This window comes from Balaenoptera physalus (assembly GCF_965194825.1).
Source record: "Balaenoptera physalus genome assembly, chromosome: 7".
Classification (NCBI taxonomy): Eukaryota; Metazoa; Chordata; class Mammalia; order Artiodactyla; family Balaenopteridae; genus Balaenoptera; species Balaenoptera physalus.
This window is the reverse complement of record NC_138886.1, coordinates 65,154,214-65,172,708: the sequence shown is the minus strand read 5'-3', so window position 1 is coordinate 65,172,708 and position 18,495 is coordinate 65,154,214. Positions and strand designations below refer to the sequence as shown.

Here is an 18,495-nt window from a genome sequence, read left to right as displayed (position 1 = left end):
TCCCATACATATTCATAGCTATTTTTGAACTCTCTGTTGCATTGATTTCTCTATTTTGTCAGTATCAATTCTTAATTATGGTAACTTTATTTTTTATTTTTACTAAGATATAATTGACATAACATATAATTCACCCAATTAAAGTGTACAATTCAATGTTTTTAGTATATTCACAGAATTGTGCCATCATAACCACAGTCTAAATTTAGAACACTGTTGTCCCCACTAAAATATATGCCATATGCATTGACTGCCACTCTCCATTCTCCCATTTCCACACCCAGCCCCTGAGCAACCACCATTCTTATTTCTGTTTCTATAGATTTGCCTCTTCTGGACACTTCATATAAATGCAATCATAAAATACAGCCTTTTATGACTGACTTCTTTCACAAAGAATGATATTTTCAAGGTTCATCTGTGTTATAGTATGTATAAGTATTTTGTTTATTTTTATTGCTAAATAATATTACATCATAGGGATAAGTCACATTTTATTTATCCATTCATCAGTTGAAAAACATTTGGGTTGTTTCCACTTTTTGGTTATTATGAATAATGCTGCTACGAACATCCATGTACAGGTTTTTATGTGGATGTATGTTTTCATTTCTCCTGGGTATATACCTAGGAGTGAAACTACTGAGTCTTATGGGCACTCTAGGTTTAACTTTTTAAAAACCTGCCAAATGTTTTTCCAAAGAGGCTTCCATTTTTTACCTTCCCACCAGCAAAGTGTGAGGATTCCAACTTCTCCACATGTTCACCAAAACTTGCTACTGTCCATTTTTTAATTATAATCATGCTAATGAGTGTGAAGAGGCATCTCATTGTGGTTTTGATTTGCATATCCCTGATTAATGATTTTGAACATCTTTTAACATGATTATTGGCCATTCGTATATATTCTTTGAAGAAATGTCCACTTAAACTTTTAGCATATTTTTAATTGTTATTTCTCTATTATTAAGATGTGAGAGGCATTTATACATCCTGAATACAAGTTCTTTATCAGTCACTTGATTTGCAAAAATTTTCTAGCACTTTGTGATTGTGTTTTCACTTTCTTTACAGTATCCTTTGAAGTACAGAAGTTTTTAATTTTGGAAGTCCATTGTATCTATTTTTTTGTCACTTGTGCTTTTGCTGTGGCTCCTAAAGAATCATTGCCTAAGAGTTTTGTAGTTTCAGCTATTCTATTTGGGTCTACGAACTATTTAACTTTTGTGTAGGGGTTCAAATTCATTCTCTAGCTTGTGGATACCCAGTTCTTTCAGCACCATTTGTTGAAAAATATTACTCTTTTAATATAATTAACTTGAATTAACTTGGCACCCTTTTCAAAAACAATTAAACATAATTGTAGGAGTTTATTTCGGTACTCTCAATTCTTTTCCATTGATCTCTATGTCGACATTATGCCAATACCACACTGTCTTGATTACTATAGCCTTGTAGTAAGCTTTAAAATTGGGAAATGTTACTCCTCCAACTTTACTCTTCTTTTGCAAGATTATTTTGGCTATTCTGTCTCCTGCATTTCCATATGAATTTTACAATCAGCTTGTCAGTATCTCCAAAAAGCCAGCTGGGATTTTGATAGAGATTGCACTGAATCTATACATCAGTTTGAGGAGTACTAATATCTTAACAAGTAATAACTTTAGTTCTTATGATCCATGAACATATAATGTCTTTCCATTCACTTAGGTCTTGTTTAATTTTTTTAAGTGATGATTTCTAGTTTTCAGCATACAATTCTTGTATTTCTTTTGTTGTTACTCCTAAGTACTTTATTCCTTTTGACACTATCATAAATGAAATTGTTTCCTTTATTTCATCTTTGGATTGTTCATTGCTGGTGTATAGAAATACAATTGATTTTGGCATTGATCTTGCATTGTACCCTGCAACCTTGCTAAACTTATTTATTATTTCTAATAGTTGTGTGTGTGTGGATTCCTTATAATTTTCTAATATACAAGATTACATGATCTGCAGATAGATAGTTTACTTCTTCCTTTCAAAAATTAATGTATTTTATTTCTTTTTCTTGCCTTATTGCCCTGGCTGGAACCACCAGTACAATGTTGACTAAACATGGTGAGAGAATACATCCTTGTCTTGTTCCTGATCTTGGAAAGAAAGCAGTCTCTCACCATTAACTTTGATGTTGGCTCTAGGTTTTTCATAGATGCTCTTTCCCAGGTTGAGAAAGATCCTTTCTTCTCCTAGTTTGTTGAGCATCTTTATCATAAAAAATGTTGAATTTTATCAAATTTTTTCTCTGTCTATTGAGATGATCATTTGGTTTTTGTCATTCTATTAATAAAGTGTATTAACTAGTTGATTTTCAGATGTTACACCAGTCTTACATTATGGGATAAATCCCACTTGATCATAGTGTAAAATCTTTTTTATAAATTGCTTGATTTGGTTTGCTAGCACATTGTTGAGGATTTTGGCATCTATACTCAAAAGGGATACTGGTCTGAGTTTTCTTTTCTTGCTATGTCTTTGGTTTGTTATCAGGGTAATAAAACTAACTTCACATAATGAGAGGGGAAGTGTTGCCTCCTCTTCTCTTTTTTGAAAGAATCTGTGAAGAATTGGTGTTAATTCTTCTTAAACATTTAGTAGAATTCACCAGTGAAGCCTTCTGGGCCTGGACTTTCCTTTAAGAAAAGTTTCTTGATTACTAAGTCAATCTCTTTATTTGTTATAGGTCTATCCAGATTTTCTATTTCTTCTTTACCAGTTTTGGTAGTTTGTGTCTTTCTAGAAATCTGTCCATTTCATCTAAATTATCTAATTTGTTGGCATATAGTTGTTCACAGTATTCTCTTTTAATTCTTTTATTCCTGTATAGTCAATAGTTGTGTCTCCTCTTTCATTCATGATTTTAATAATTTGAGTCTCCTCTCTTTTTCTCTTGGTCAGTCTAACTAAATGTTAATCAATTTAGTTATCTTTCCAAAGAATCAACTTTTGGTTTCATTGATTTCCTCTATTATTCCATATTATTATTTCTTTTGTTTCTGCTTTAGTCTTTATTGTTTCTTTTCTTCCACTTCTTTTGGGTTTAGTTTGCTATTCTTTTTCTAGTTTCTTAAGGTGAAACGTTAGGTTATTAATTTGAGGATTTTTTTTTAATACAAGTGACTCCAGCTATAAATTTTCCTCTTAAGCACTGTGCTAGCTGCATCCTATAAGATTTGATATGTTGTTTCAGTTTTCACTCATCTTATTTCAAATAAGGTCAGTCCCCTTAAACAGAGCTGCAGAGCTCTTTCCCCTTACAGCCAGCCAGCCTACCCCCCTGGGCAGAACTCCTGTGCCACTGCATTGGAGTTGGGAGTGAGGACCCACTTCTCCAAAACAACAATCCTGCTCTCTGAGTGACCAAGTGCAACCCGTGGTGTTCTGGGGCAAGGGCAGTTGGCCCCAATATTCTTGGTCTGCCATGCCTGGGGTAGAACTACTACATTCCAAATGAAAGCTGGGTAGAGGAAGAGAGATCTGGTCCTCTCAGCCCTGCTTGCCTGGAATAAAGTTGCTACAACACAGGGGTCTGACAGATGAGAAATTCCAGCAGTGTACCTCTCCTACAATGAAAGCATAGCCCCAGCCTTGGAGCTAGAGAGAGAGGAAGGGCTCATCCTCTTGGCTGCAACAGCCCAGGGTAGAGGTTCTGTAACAAGGAGCAGGGGGTAGAAAAGGGGTTATGGAACCAGCCATCACTCAAATGCCATACTCTTGCTGTTCTTACTGAAATTTACTAGATTTTCTTATTTTCAATAGCTTTAGATACAATTTACATAATTCATCCATTTAAAGTACACAATTCAATGGTTTTTAGTACATTCATAGAGTTGCTCAACCATCACCACAATCAATTTTAGAACAATTTCATCACCCCAAAAAGAGATCCCATTCCCATTAGCAGTCACGCCCCATTTTCTCCCAATCCCTTCAGCCCTAGGCAACCCTAATCTACCTTCTATCTCTACAAATAGCCTACTTTAGACATTTCATATAAATTGAATTATAGATTATATGTCTGGCTTTTGTGTCTGGTTTCTTTCACCTAGCTTAATGTTTTCAAGGTTTATCCATTTTGCACCACTGATCAGTACTTTATTTCTTTTTATCCCTGAATAATATTCCATGTTATGTTTTTACCAACTTTTGTTCACCCATTCATCAGCTGATAGACATTTGGATTGTTTCAATTTTTTTGCTGTTATCAAAAATGCTGCTATGAATATATAGATGTATATTTTCATTTCTATTGGGTATATACCTAGGAGTACAATTACTAAGTCATATGGTAAACTCCAATTTTAACATTTTGAGGAACCTCCAAACTATTTTCCAAAGAGGAGGCATCAGTTTACATTCCCAGCGTAAGTGTATGAGGATTCCAATTCTTTCACATCCTTGCCAATAATTGCTATTACATGTCCTTTTTATTACAGTCATCTTAGTGTATGTGATACAATATGTCATTATGGTTTTGATTTGCATTTTCCTGATGACTAGTGATACTGAGCAGCTTTTTATGTGTTTACTGGCCATTTATATATTTTCTATGGAGAAGTCTCTTTTCAGATCTTTTGTCCAGTTTTCGATTAGGTTGTCTTTCTATTGTTGAGTTATAAGAGTTCTTTCAGTTAAAACTCCTTTATCAGATATATGAGCTGCAAATATTTTCTCCCATTCTATAAGATGTCTTTTTACTTTTCTGATGGTGTTCTTTGAGGAACCAAAGTTTTTAATTTTGATGATTAGTAGATTTTCTTGAATGAAAGTTTCTCCTTTGCCCTTAGGACAATTTTCAGAGCTTTATATGGTTGGTTTTTTGTTGTTGTTTTTTTAAATTTTTCACCAATTAAATTTTTTTTTGTTAGGTTCACCAAGCTCCTTACTCCATCATTTCAGAAGTTCTTCCCTACAATATATTTTAATGTCCTAAAGGTTTAGTATCCTAGGACTTCTTATTCAGCATTTCCCTAATATTATCATAGAAGTATATTTCCAGAGGAAATCCAGCATCATATTCACAAATTACATGCATATACACACACTCTATTATTTCAATACATATATTATCTTTAATGCTCACTGAAAATCCTGCACAGTAGATATTATTAGCACCATTTTACAATGAGCAAACAGATTCAGAGGGATAATGTCACTAAAGGTCACACAACTATTATGAGATGGAGTTGTGATTAAAACCCAGATCAATCTGTCGCCAAAATATATGTTTTTCTATTATGAAATGCCAACTGAGGCTAAGTCCCCATCAATCTCAAGGAATAGAAATTTACATAAGTATAAATGTAGAATTCCAGAAAAATTGCATACTTGGAGTCAGCTTAATATAAAGGTTCAATTAAATTCCTAGTTCAACAATAATTCTTCTCTTTCAAGTGTAGGGTTCAATCCTGACTAAACAATGAGCTAAATATGTGAAATAAGTCAGACAGAAAAAGACAAATACCATATAATCTCACGTGTGGAATCTAAAAAACAAAACAAATAAACAAAACAAAATGAAAACAGACTCATAGATACAGAGAACAAATGGTGGTTGCCAGAGGGGAGGTGGGGGAATAGGTGAAGTAGGTGAAGGGAATCAAGAGGTACAAACCTCCAGTTATAGAATAAATAAGTCACAGGGATGTATTATACACCATAAGGCATATCATCAATTATACCATAATAACTTTGTATGGGGACAGATGGTTACTAGATGACTTACCATGGTGATCACTTCATAATGTATTTAAATGTTGAATCACTATGTTGTATAACCTAACATAATATTGTACATCAGCTATATTTCAATTTTAAAAAGATGAACTAAAATTTCAATACCATTACTGTTTAAAACCAAATTTAATGTCAAATTAGCCAGGAAACACTGATTAGTGTAAAATGTTTCAAACAATAAAGAAAAGATTTGATGAATGACAGGCTTAAAAAGAATTAATTAACTATGCCTTAAAGTTGCTATTCTATTTATAATTAGTAGTATTATAATTTTCTATAGAGATATCTGGGTCATAGTCTCATAATACAGCCAATACAAATTTTACTTACATCTAATAGGTTTATGAACCAGGTTATGACCGGAAAAACTGTCCTTTTCATTGTTTTTTACTGAAGTAGAGTTGATTTACAAAATTGTGTTAGTTTCAAGTGTACAGCAAAGTGTCCTTTTCTTTTTACAGTTGACAATTTTTTTCCTAATAATTGTTTTTGTTTTATAAATGAAGCTTCCATTCTTCATTCATATAGAGAAAACATTTGGGACTTTTTTTAAGTGTGGATTGCACTTATATTTAAATTTTGTTCTCAAAGCTGTTAGTTCTCTTAGTAGCCTTTTGATATGCAAGAAATTCTAGAATAAAAACAGAACCTACCAGCTAAATAAACAAAACTGCTGGGTCAAAAACAAAGTGCAAAGCAAGATAAAATACTAAGTTTCTAATTTTTGATTAACATGCTTTATTGTGTGACATAAAGAGTAAGTTTAGGTTAAATGTTAAAATGCTGATTCAACAAATTCTGTAATTCTAAACATGCTCAGAAGTTTAAAAGACAAAATGGTAGGATAAAATAACTCACTTCTTTTTGCCTTGGACATAATTCACATAAAGAGTTTATTACCCTAGGAATAAAAGTTCCTTACTGCTATGTTGGCTAACCAGATGATGTTCGGATGAACATTTATTGATCACTCACCATGAACCAAGGACTACTTTATAGATATCATGATGAATCTACAACCAGTGTAGAAAGGGGACTAAAAATATCAAAATATTCAAAGAAAGTTCAGAAACATTTGTGACTCACAGACCTTAATATACTATTAAAGAGGAGTCAAGGTTGGTTATAGAATATCTTTAACCAGAAAGAACAATGAGATGACAAAGAGCTATGTAGTATTTCCACCTTGGTATACTATACACACTGCTAAAGTAAATGAATTTCTGGCTTAATCTAACATGTCATTCTATCATCTTATCTTTCTTTGAGCCTATAAAAACTCATCTCACTTTTGCTAATCATGCATGAATATCATAAATGGATATGCATGTAAATAAAAATTTCTAACACAAACTCGTGAAAAAAACATTAAAAAGCATATGCAAACATTTATATCTAGAAATTAGCCAAATGAGCCCTGCTGAGCTGCAATGGAAAAGCTGACTCAAACCATAAATAAGAATAAAAGAAATTAAGGGGAACTGTTAATAAGGTTAAAAATTATAGAAAAAACAAACAGGTAAAAAATAAATACCTTTACTTAGTCACTGGATTTGTTTAATGAAATTAGCATTTTAAAAGTAGGTTGAACTTTTGTAGCAGTGATACATAACACCTATAATTTCTGGACAGTTTTGAACTCACATAAGCTTTTAAATTAGTTTAAATATATTTTAAGCCATTACAAAGGAATTCTGAAAAAGACAGAGAAGCATCAGAAACTGCAACCGACATCACATACTTATGCTCCACATCTCACCTTTTCATCTTATCTTCCACCCAGTTACCACATAGGCAGCCCATGTAAGGACTCCAGGAGAGCTTGCTCAGCTAAACTGAATTTGATCTGGTTAGCTTTCATAATCATCACCATCTGCAGCTTTTCCTTGGATCATATTGAAGATAACTAATCTCTCTGATTTCTTCATAAAACAATTTACTATTTCTTTTCCTCCCTGCTCACCTATGCTGCTTCCACGGATGTGAGCATTCTATGATCCCAATTGCTTATGGCATATGATGAACTGTCACCTTCCCTTACACAGCTTTACACTTAGTTTATTTTTCAGAAAATGCTACTGTCCAATCTCAATATAGGCCCTGACATATAAACATCTCCCTCTATCTCTATCTTTCTCTCTCTCTCTCCTTCTCCCTCTCTCTCTCTCTCACTCTCACACACACACACACACACACACACACGCACACGCACACACACGCACACACACAAACACAATACCATTTTATTTTTTCCCAGGTCAAAAATGAGATTTAAATTTTCAAAACTTAAGAATATATATATTAATAAATTTCAAAAAGCTTAATAAAAAAGCTTTATGGCCACATTATAAATTTAGGAAGCCAGTCATATAATGCACATTTAAATACACAAATACAAACATACACACATTTGAGAAATACTATTTAATAGTATTAAATTTTTAAGGACCACTAAGAGAGACAGAAAGTGATGTTTATATTAGCAAAAACAATGCTCATATATAAATACTACTCCTATTATTGGTAAAAAGCAGGAATCAACAAATTTTTAGTAAAAATTCAGAATAGAATTTTTATTAGCCCATTAGTTTTGAATGCCTCCTGCAAAATCAGAGACATGTCCTTCTAAAGCAAACCTAACTGATCATTTGATGCAAAAATATTATCAAGAAACTTTTACTTTACCACAAAGCACAGCAATCAAAGCACTTGCCAAAATCCTATCTAATCCTAGCAATCATTATTATTATATAATCAGTCAAGCCCCCAAAGTATAGGGAAAAAATATACACTTGACCATTTTCAATCACAAGTTCTTTAGAGAATAAAATATTCTTTGAGCAAAACCTCATGAGAACTAGAATTCCCTTTTCAATATGTGGTCTCTCCTAGAGCTGTAACTAAATATTACTGAGTGGCAGAAAAACAAATCTCAAGAAATGATGGACTTAAAAAAATTTCATTGTGGAAAGCACAAAGCAAATCCTAATAATACCAATTTGAAAATGATAGCTCCCCTGCTTCAAAAGAAGCAGATATAAAAACTCACAGTAAAAAAAAAAAAAAAAAAAAAAAAAAACTCACAGTAATGACTAAAAGACCCAACTGGATCTATTGAATCTCTGATGGGCTTTAATAAGCATGATCACTAAGCAGCTTAAACTTGAAATTCGGTTTTAATTAGCAGTTGATTAAATCATTATTAAATTCATAGAATTTAAAATTAATAGTTCAACTTTAATCAAAACTTTTTAAAGTCAAATTCAATAGTGTATAACATGGAACATGAAACTAATTTTGTTAAATCCTTAGATGTCCTATGTTAAAATTCTATTAATTCTATGACATTAAAAATAATAATAATATACTACTCATTTGCTAATCATATCTTCTAAATCCACACCTTGAATAGGAGTAATTTCAAGAATATAAAAGTACAATTAATGTTGGCTGGGTTTATATTCCTTAAATATCAACAAAAGACTCAATATAACCAGTTTGAACTTTTCCAAAATTATGCTCTATATTTTTATTCTCTCTCTTGAAACAGGGAAGCTATCACGTTGCAGCTGGCTTATTGACACTTTGTATATCCTGACCTGGATGATCTCTATGGTTTCTTCCAACTCTGAGAGGCTATGAGACCTTAGGTTATACAATTGCTATTTTTAAGTCTCAAAACTTCCTGAAGCCTTTGCATATATTAATAATACCTTGATCTTACTAGTAAACCTATAGAGGAAAGTGGCTTTAATTTTCTCTTACAATGCAACATAGAAAATAAAGACCAAGACTTGAATAATGGCCATGAATGTGACCTAAACTAGAAAACAAGCGGTTACCTCAAAGGGAGAGGAAAATTACCTGTAGCTAACTTATGCTTCCCATCTATATTCTATAAAAGCTGAAACTATTATGTTCAATAGAAACATAACTGTAGGAAAGACACACTAGGGTATGTAGGATCATAGGATGTCATTAAAACAAAGTTTTATTTCCAAAAACAAAAGGTAAAAGCCTCTTGTTAAGGCATTTTCTCTTCAGTCAAAAACAATTATGAATTCAAAGCAAAAAAACAGACTGTGAGGATGCAGAACTAAAAAAAACTCCATTTTTTTATGGTTTAAAATTTTTAATTTGACAGATATCTCTTTAGAGAGAAATTTATAAGATTCCCCTCCCAACTCAAAGGCCACTAACCTACAGAAAAAATAAAAGGAAATAAAGGAATATGTACCCAAAAAATGATTTAGGAAAAGCTAGAGATGAGTTTTTTAATAAAAAATAAAACACTGTACTTACTATTTAAAGTAATAGTATTTTCATTAAATATTTTTAAAATTTCATATTATGGTTGCGTAAAGAGATAGAAAGCAACTGTTCTAAAAATAATAACACAGAACAAGTTAAAAGAGAAAGCTAATAATAAGGAAGGATAAAAAGAGGAGGACAAGAAAACAGAAAGATGGAAGAAAATAAGACATAAAGCTAGGGCTTTAAGAGAGATGAAAAAACAGAGAGGAGCATATAAATAGTTAGGCTGAACCATGTGAACTGTAGATCACTTAGGCTGCAACCTGAATACGTTTCTGAACATCCCAATGGCTCTTCCACCAGTCAGAACAATAGTGCTTTATAGGCTGAGTGCCAATGGTCCAAACAAGCAAACGGTGGTTGCTAGTGAGCTACAACTCACCTTATTTCAGACCAGCCACCAAATTGTAAAAGTTAAAAAGTAAAAACCTGTTGGCACCAAGTAAATTATTTTTAATCACAAAGCACCCTGAATTCAGTGGTGAATTCAGCCAGTCGTCTTTTATCTAGTCATTGGAGTGCTAGGAGACCAAAATCAGGAGGATTCACGCAACTTATATTGGTGACAATGTCTTCACCATTGCATTCTCAGTTATAACTCACTTTCCAAACTGCTTGATTACAGCAAGACCAAGACTCAGCTCAATGACTCTGACGTGTTTTTCTCCACCATGATTCACCCTCCTGAACCAGGAGTGAGAAGTGGGATAGCCCATGACGTTTAGGATGGCACATAACAGTGAATAGGCACTACAGCATGCCACACAGAGAGCTCTAAGCTTTCTAAAATCCCACATCCAAAGAACTCAAACTACAAATTCAACCACAGTGCAAGCAATGATATCAATCCCTTTATCAGAACAAACTGGATATCCTGAGTTAAATGGAGACAGAGTTGAACATTAGAGGACATACAGACATTTGTTATGGGAAAAGAAGGAGCATTTCAGTCAATGTGGGTCAAAAATATGAACAACCAAAACAGAAGCAAGAAAGTTAAGAAAATATATAATTTGTTTAGGAAGCCAAGAGTACTCTAATGTGGCTGAAGCAAGACAGATAGAGGGCCACCTGTCTGTATATAATATTGGGTCATTTGAAAATGATAAAGAGTTTAAATATTATCCCATCATTACTTTCTTTGTCATTGTTACCTTTCTAACTAGGCAGCATTGATTTGGCTACCACTTCTTAGTATAACCCTGAGTTTCCATCTTTTTTGGACAAGAAAAAAAATATTCATTTTCCTCAGTAACTAACATGGCTAAGAGTTGTGGAATATAATTGAAAGTGAAGTAGCCAAGTCTCTGGGGAAGATATGTACGTGGAGAACAAGACAAAGAGGAAATAGGGTATTACTATAAACTTTATGCCCTCCCTCTTGGGGTTCCGAGCAAACTGCAGAATAGGAGTATGTGCATCGACCAAATAAATCCATCCAACAAATGTTTATTGAGGCAAGTACTACTGTGGAATCTTGGCATGTAAAATGAAGTTAGCCTCAATGCACTCTCAATCTCTTGGCAGAGATAATACACATCAGATTTTGGTGTTATGATAAAGATGCTAAACTAAGAACTAAGGAAACACAAAGTTGGGAGGGGGCAGAATTCTGACTTTAGGTGGATGAAAAAGTAGGAAAAGATGGAACCATAGTAAGCGTCACAGACTGCAAAATTTCAGAGCTGACCATCACAGGATAACATAGGAATTTGTTAAAAGAAGAGAATGAGCATTTCAGTCAATGTGGGTCAAAAAATGAACAGTCTGAACAAACGTAAGACACTGTGAAGATATATAATGTGTTTACGAAGCTGAGAGTACTTTAATGTGGCTGAAGCAAGATAAAGAGAGGGCAATGGCAATAGAAGAAGCTGGAAAAGTTAACATAGAGCCACAAAGAAAAGGGCCTTAGATTACATGACAAGAAGCTGGACTTTATTCTGAAAGCAACAGGGAGACACTGATGGTTTTTTAATAAATGCAGGGTGACAAGAGCAGATCAATACTTTAGAAAGATAAATTTGGTGATGGTGTGAAGGCTCGATTATTGGGGAATGGAGACAGAGTGATCAGGTTCAAAATGATTATAAAAGGGAGTCTTTGGGGCTTCCCTGGTGGCGCACCACAACGAAGAGTAGTCCCCGCTCGCCACAACTAGAGAAAGTCTGTGAGCAGCAACGAAAACCCAACACAGCCAAAAATAAATTTAAAAAATAAAAATAGGGCTTCCCCGGTGGCGCAGCGGTTAAGAATCCACCTGCCAATGCAGGGGACACAGGTTCGAGCCCTGGTCCAGGAAGATCCCACATGCCGCGAAGCAACTAAGCCTGTGAGCCACAACTACTGAGACCACGTATCACAACCACTGAAGCCCATGCGCCTAGAGCCCGTGTTCCCCAACAAGAGAAGCCACCGCAGTGAGAAGCCCACGCACCACAAGGAAGAGTAGCCCCCGCTCGCCTCAACCAGAGAAAAGCCCACCCACAGGAATGAAGACCCAGCACAGCCAAAAATAAAATAAATTTATTAAAAAAAAAGGGGGGGGTCTTTGAAATCATTAGATCTACCAATTATAAACCCTATCCCCACCTCCATCTAGGTAACATTGTTTTATGCACTTAAAAAAAAACAAAAAAAAACCTGAATCAATTTCAAAACACTCTGTAATTCAGACTTTCCACTAATTCATTTAGTTTTCCCAATTATTCCAAAGAAGAGAGGTTTTATTATGTATAGCTTTGTTGTAAACAGCATCTCCAGTTTTGAAATTTTATATCAATGTCACTAAAATTACTTTCATACAATTATCTCATGGCATGTAGTGAGAAAAAAAACCTGTTAAACATCAAATTTGACCCAATAAAGTAACTGTCATAGGGTTTTCTTTTTTATCCTTACCATTACAAGTTCTTCCTGTAATTCACTGCAACTTTTTTCATTATACTGGAGTCTCTTTGAAAGGTCTGTAATTACTTTCCTCTGTTCCTCGATTTCTTCATTTAGTTTCTTGTTTTTGGAGAAATACTCTCTTTCTAATCTGAAAAGTTAAAGTGTGAGAGCAGGTTTTTCAAATATGCTTTTATCAGGTCCTATTATACAACTTTAACACAAGTGGCAGATGTATTATATATCATGGTTTCATGCCCAGAGGTTTTAAAGGTCACTTCTCATTTTTTCAAATAGAAAGAATTGTACATTCTTAAATGAAAGACTCTAAAGGAATAATAGCCCCACTTTTTGATAGCAGATATCTGTACTATACCCAAGGTTATAAGCAAAATAGATCTGGTTAGTGTTGATTCACCACTATTTATGATAAACAAACCCCACCCACCACAGTTCAATTAGCTCAGAGACTGCCGCAAAACAGAAAGCAGTCCTATCAAATGATTTTCAAATTAAAGTATAACATAAGAAATGACACAAATGTTTCACTCCTGAGTGTCCATGCAAGTGGAACTGGTGTGGTGACATGGAAAATCCAAAAGCAAGAATAATCAAAAATCATTCATATTCACTGTGAAAACATAAATTTCTTTTCAAAGGATTTGCTCGACTATTTGAATTTTGCTCAGGCTAGCGCTAAACTGTATTTACATTCTTGTTTGGACATAAGATGACAAGCAGTTCGGAAGTATTTTAGTTTAAATTTTGCTGTAGATAATACACCAAATGGATAATTTTAATTCAAATTAAAGTGTTGCCGCTATTTTTAACCTGATATCTTCCTGATAAATGTAGTAGATCTGTTTCCTATAACTTTTAAGCTGTAATATGAGAGATTGGGTGAGTCAGTACAACTAAATCCACACTACACTCAGGCTATAATCAAATGAAGAGCTAATTTTTGAATAACACATGATCTTACTCTGAACAGTCAACATTTCTTTCTTTAGGAATGGAACAGAGACAATTCTAGTGCCAACCTTTTGGTATATTCTTCCTTGAATCAAGGATATTCCACGGCAGAGTGGGTAAAATTTAAACATGTATAGATTAGATAAGACATTGATATCAACTTCCCAGAAAGTAAAACTAAACAACAAAAATGGATCAAAGTAGAGAAAAGATAAGAAAATCAATCCAGGAATCCCAACATATAAATAACAGAAGTTCTAGAAACAGAAGGTAAAGACAGTGGAAAGGGAGAAATCAGCAAAGTAATAATATAAGAGAATTTCCCAGAAATGAATTATTCAAATCTCTATAATTGAAAGAGCTCAGTGAGTGCCCAGCATGAATGAAAAACAATCTATGCCAGGCCCATCATCATGAAATTTCAGAACAGTGGGAACAAAGAGAAGATTCCACATTGTGTTCATAGAGTACAGAAATACATATTATTAGTATTATTTTATCATGTGTTACAAGGTAACACCAATAAACCATTTCTAGATATTTGCCTGTTTCCAGACTTGGTAACATATACACTCTATACAAGTTTCCAGAGGAAAACACGGGCCACATACAAAGATCAGGAATCAAATGACTTCAGTCTTCTTGACACTAGAACTGAATAAACAGCCAGCTAAACTATGAAAAAGGGTAAAGATCAAGTAAAGACATTTTCAGAATGCAAGCTTTAAAATTTTTCCTCTGATGTATAATTTCTCAAGAAGCTACTTCACAAGGGAGTAAATCAAACAAGGAAGATGGGCACGAGATCAAGAGATCCAATATAAAAGAGAAGTAAAGGGAATGCCAACGATGATGGTGAAGAGAAGTCCTGGGATGACTGTGACAGGGAGCCTATAAAACAATTCGTCCAGAAAGGAGGAGGTGGAGAGAACAGTCCAAGAGTGATACATCTTACAACAAACTCAAAATGATAGAATTTCTGAGGTATAGAAACATAATGAGAGATTTTCAATTTTGTTAGACAGTTTAAGAATAACTTAGTGATTGGTGCACACAAACTAATCCAACATAAAATGAGACAATTATTAACTACTCATTCGTTTGATGATTCAGCAAATCTTTACTTTGCAGCTCTTGTGTACCAAGCACTAGTCTAGACTTTGGGAGATAGCAATGAACAAAACAAAGTTCCTCTCCACATACGAAGACAGACAATAAACAACAAAGAATATAATAAAACGTTGTATAGAGTAAAAATAAAGATGAGGGACCAAAAAAAATGTAGAAAAATACACCAAAATACAACCCTACTGAAAGGATGGGAGGAAGGAAGAAATAAGTGTGTGCTGTGTGGTAGAAATGTACAATGTAGATAAATAAGTTGAGGCCAATAGATAACATGTAGAGGTGGAAGTTGAAAAAGTGGCACAATATGCATGTTATTTAGAAATACAAAGTTAAATATCAGAAGAAACAGCTATAAGAATTAAAATTGGTTGCTTCAAAGGAGCAGAAACTGGTCGTAGAAAGCAATGGGGTACCAAAATGTGGTTTTTCATGAGCTTAAAAGCACTATTTTACTTTTTAGATTATGTACAAGTGCTAACTTTATTAAAATCAAATTTTAATTAAAAAAATTATTACTCAGCAAATATAAAATTAAATGCACCTGTTATTTGGTGCTATTTTATAAATAAAGTCCAAGTTGAGTCCACTGAAATGGGGAACATCCCTTGCTGTCAGTAATCTCATGCACAACCCAAAGAAGTTGGCTCCTATGCTTCTGCCAACAGCCCCACCCAAGGGGAATGAGTAGGGTGGGAGTAAACTGAAGGTTCAAGGGAGCCCCAGTCTCTTTGAATCCAATAGAGAAGAGTCAGGACTTGACAGATGGAGGATTTTAGGCAAGAAAGGAAAGGGAGAAGAAGGAAACTTGTAGTTAAGAGCCGTTCTTTCCTACTGGATTCCCATTTTGTTGTTGTTGTTATTGTTGTTTAAGAGTTCAGCTAAGAATCTGACAACAGTACAGCTGTTTTAACAAATAGCCATCTTCAGGCTATCTTTTACCAAGAATATAAACAATAATAGTGCCACAAGTTATAATACTGGGTTGGCTAAAAAGTTCATTCAGTTTTTTCAGTAATTTGGCTCTAGTACACCTTACTTGTCTTTAACTTCATTCGAAACAATTTTGTTAGACTGTATTGTGACAGCTGTCATATCAGCGTGCATTTAAAAGAAACATCAAATTTGGTGAATTTTTGTGTAGCCATTTGGATATTGAATATGGAAGAAAAAAGCAACATTTTTGGCATATTATGCTTTATTATTTCAAGACAGGTAAAAACGCAACTGAAACACACAAAAAAGATTTGCGCAGTGTATGGAGAAGGTGCTGTGACTGATCAAACGTGTCAAAAGTGGTTTGCGAAGTTTTGTGCTGGAGATTTCTCGCTGGATGATGCTCCACGGTCGGGTAGACCAGGTGAAGCTGATAGCGATCAAATCGAGACATTAATTGAGAACAATCAATGTTATACCATGCGGGAGACAGCCGACATAGTCAAAATATCCTAATCAAGCACTGAAAATCATTTGCACCAGCTTGGTTATGTTAATTGCTTTGATGTTTGGGTTCCACATAAGTTAAGCGAAGAAAACCTTTATGACCGTCTTTCCGCAGGCGATTCTCTACTGAAACGTAACAAAAACATTCCGTTTTTAAAACAAATTGTGACGGGTGATGAAAAGTGTACAATAATGTGGAATGGAAGAGATAGTGGGGCAAGCAAAATGAACCACCACCAACCACACCAAATGCCGGTCTTCATCCAAAGAAGGTGATATTGTGTATACGGTGGGATTGGAAGGGAGTGAAAACCAAACAATTAATTCCAACAAGTACTGCTCTCAATTAGACCAACTGAAAGTGGCACTCGACGAAAAGCATCCGGAATTAGTCAACAGAAAATACATAATCTTCCATCAGGATAACGCAAGACTGCATGTTTCTTTGATGACCAGACAAAAACTGTTACAGCTTGGCTGGGAAGTTCTGATTCACCCGCCATATTCACCAGACATTGCACCTTCAGATTTCCATTGATTTCGGTCTTTACAAAATTCTCTTAATGGAAAAAATTTCAATTCCCTGGAAGACTGTAAGAGGCACCTGGAAAAGTTCTCTGCTCAAAAAGATAAAAAGTTTTGGGAAGATGGAATTATGAAGTTGCCTGAAAAATGGCAGAAGTTAGTGGAACAAAATGGTGAATACATTGTTCAATAAAGTTCTTGGTGAAAATAAAAAATGTGTCTTTTATTTTTACTTAAAAACCAAAGGAACTTTTTGGCCAACCCAGTACTTTTGTACTTCTTTTTATACTTTTGATTGATGTATTTAGAAAAATAAAGAAGTCCCTAAATACTGAACGTAATAAAATAAATAAATTTAGATTCAGTCTGTTCAGTATCATATCCTTGACTAGCATTATTTTAAACTAAATTTAAACTTAAACTAGATTTAAGGATTATCAGGATCTTCTCCCTACCATTGCCCAACAATCAGTTACCACAGCTAATGAAGACCTGACATGTTGAAGGGAATTCCCTGGCGGTCCAGTGGTTAGGTCTCTGTGTTTTCACTGCCAAGGGCACAGGTTCGATCCCTGGTGGGGGAATTAAGATACCATAAGCCGCACAGTGTGGCCAAAAATTAAAAAAGAAAAATTTCAAGTATAAAAAAAATTATTGAAAAATTTTAGTTTTATACTATAAGTTTTCAATGGAAAAAAAATTTATAACTAAGAAAATTTAATTAGAGGAATATAGAGAATATATATTCTTTCTAAAGTTATACATTATATGTATTCATTAAAATAGCCTGTTGTGCAAATTCTTAGCTGAGTTCTTCAAGATATGTTTAATATATAATAATTTTATTTATTATATTATTATATGTAATATTTAATATATAATATATTAAAATATATACATATATTCCATCTAATATATACGTATACATATGTATAGTCCATCTACGTATGTATACATATACATTCCATTGAAAATAGTTTCATGCAGGAATATTCATTGTTATGAAATTGTTGGCCAAAATTAAAACTCTAAAATACACACACAGCTTTTTCCTCCTGCCTTTTAGTGAGATCCTGACTAGATCTACCTGGAAGGAAACAGAAGCTTAAAACCCTTAACCACCTGCAAGGTTCAGGCAGCATTTCCTCTATAACGTCGTTATCACCAATTGCTAAATCAGATCTATCCAACAGGTAAAACAATGTCCTACCCCAAAACTCACTGCTCTCAAAGTTGTAAATTAAAGGTATTATTTACCTTAAAGACCTAAAATATCAATTCTCCTTTTGAAATACATTATCCAAAACTTAGAACTACTTTGAAAAATTAATACTTGAGAGTTTGTGACTCTAAAAGATTTTAAAGAAGATTCTGAAAAAGAATCAGAAGTATAAGTAGAAAATGAAATAACTTATCCAATCACCCCTCATGTCATATCAGTCCTTCTCA

General features: G+C 33.9%; 1 protein-coding gene across 20 annotated transcripts in view; it reads right to left on the bottom strand.

The window, feature by feature from the left end:
* Positions 1–18,495, bottom strand: part of CCDC171 (coiled-coil domain containing 171) — a 378,190-nt gene that overhangs the window by 259,456 nt on the left and 100,239 nt on the right. For 19 of the 20 annotated variants that reach the window (XR_014265395.1, XM_082467922.1, XM_082467938.1 and 16 more), the window contains one exon: positions 12,994–13,132. The exons of the other annotated variant lie outside the window; for it this stretch is intronic. Coding sequence is in view for 18 of the 19 variants with exons in the window: in XM_082467922.1 (XP_082324048.1) it covers positions 12,994–13,132 (139 nt within the window). In the remaining variant the exon portion in view is untranslated. The remainder of the gene's footprint in view (positions 1–12,993; positions 13,133–18,495) is intronic. 20 annotated transcript variants of the gene reach the window in all.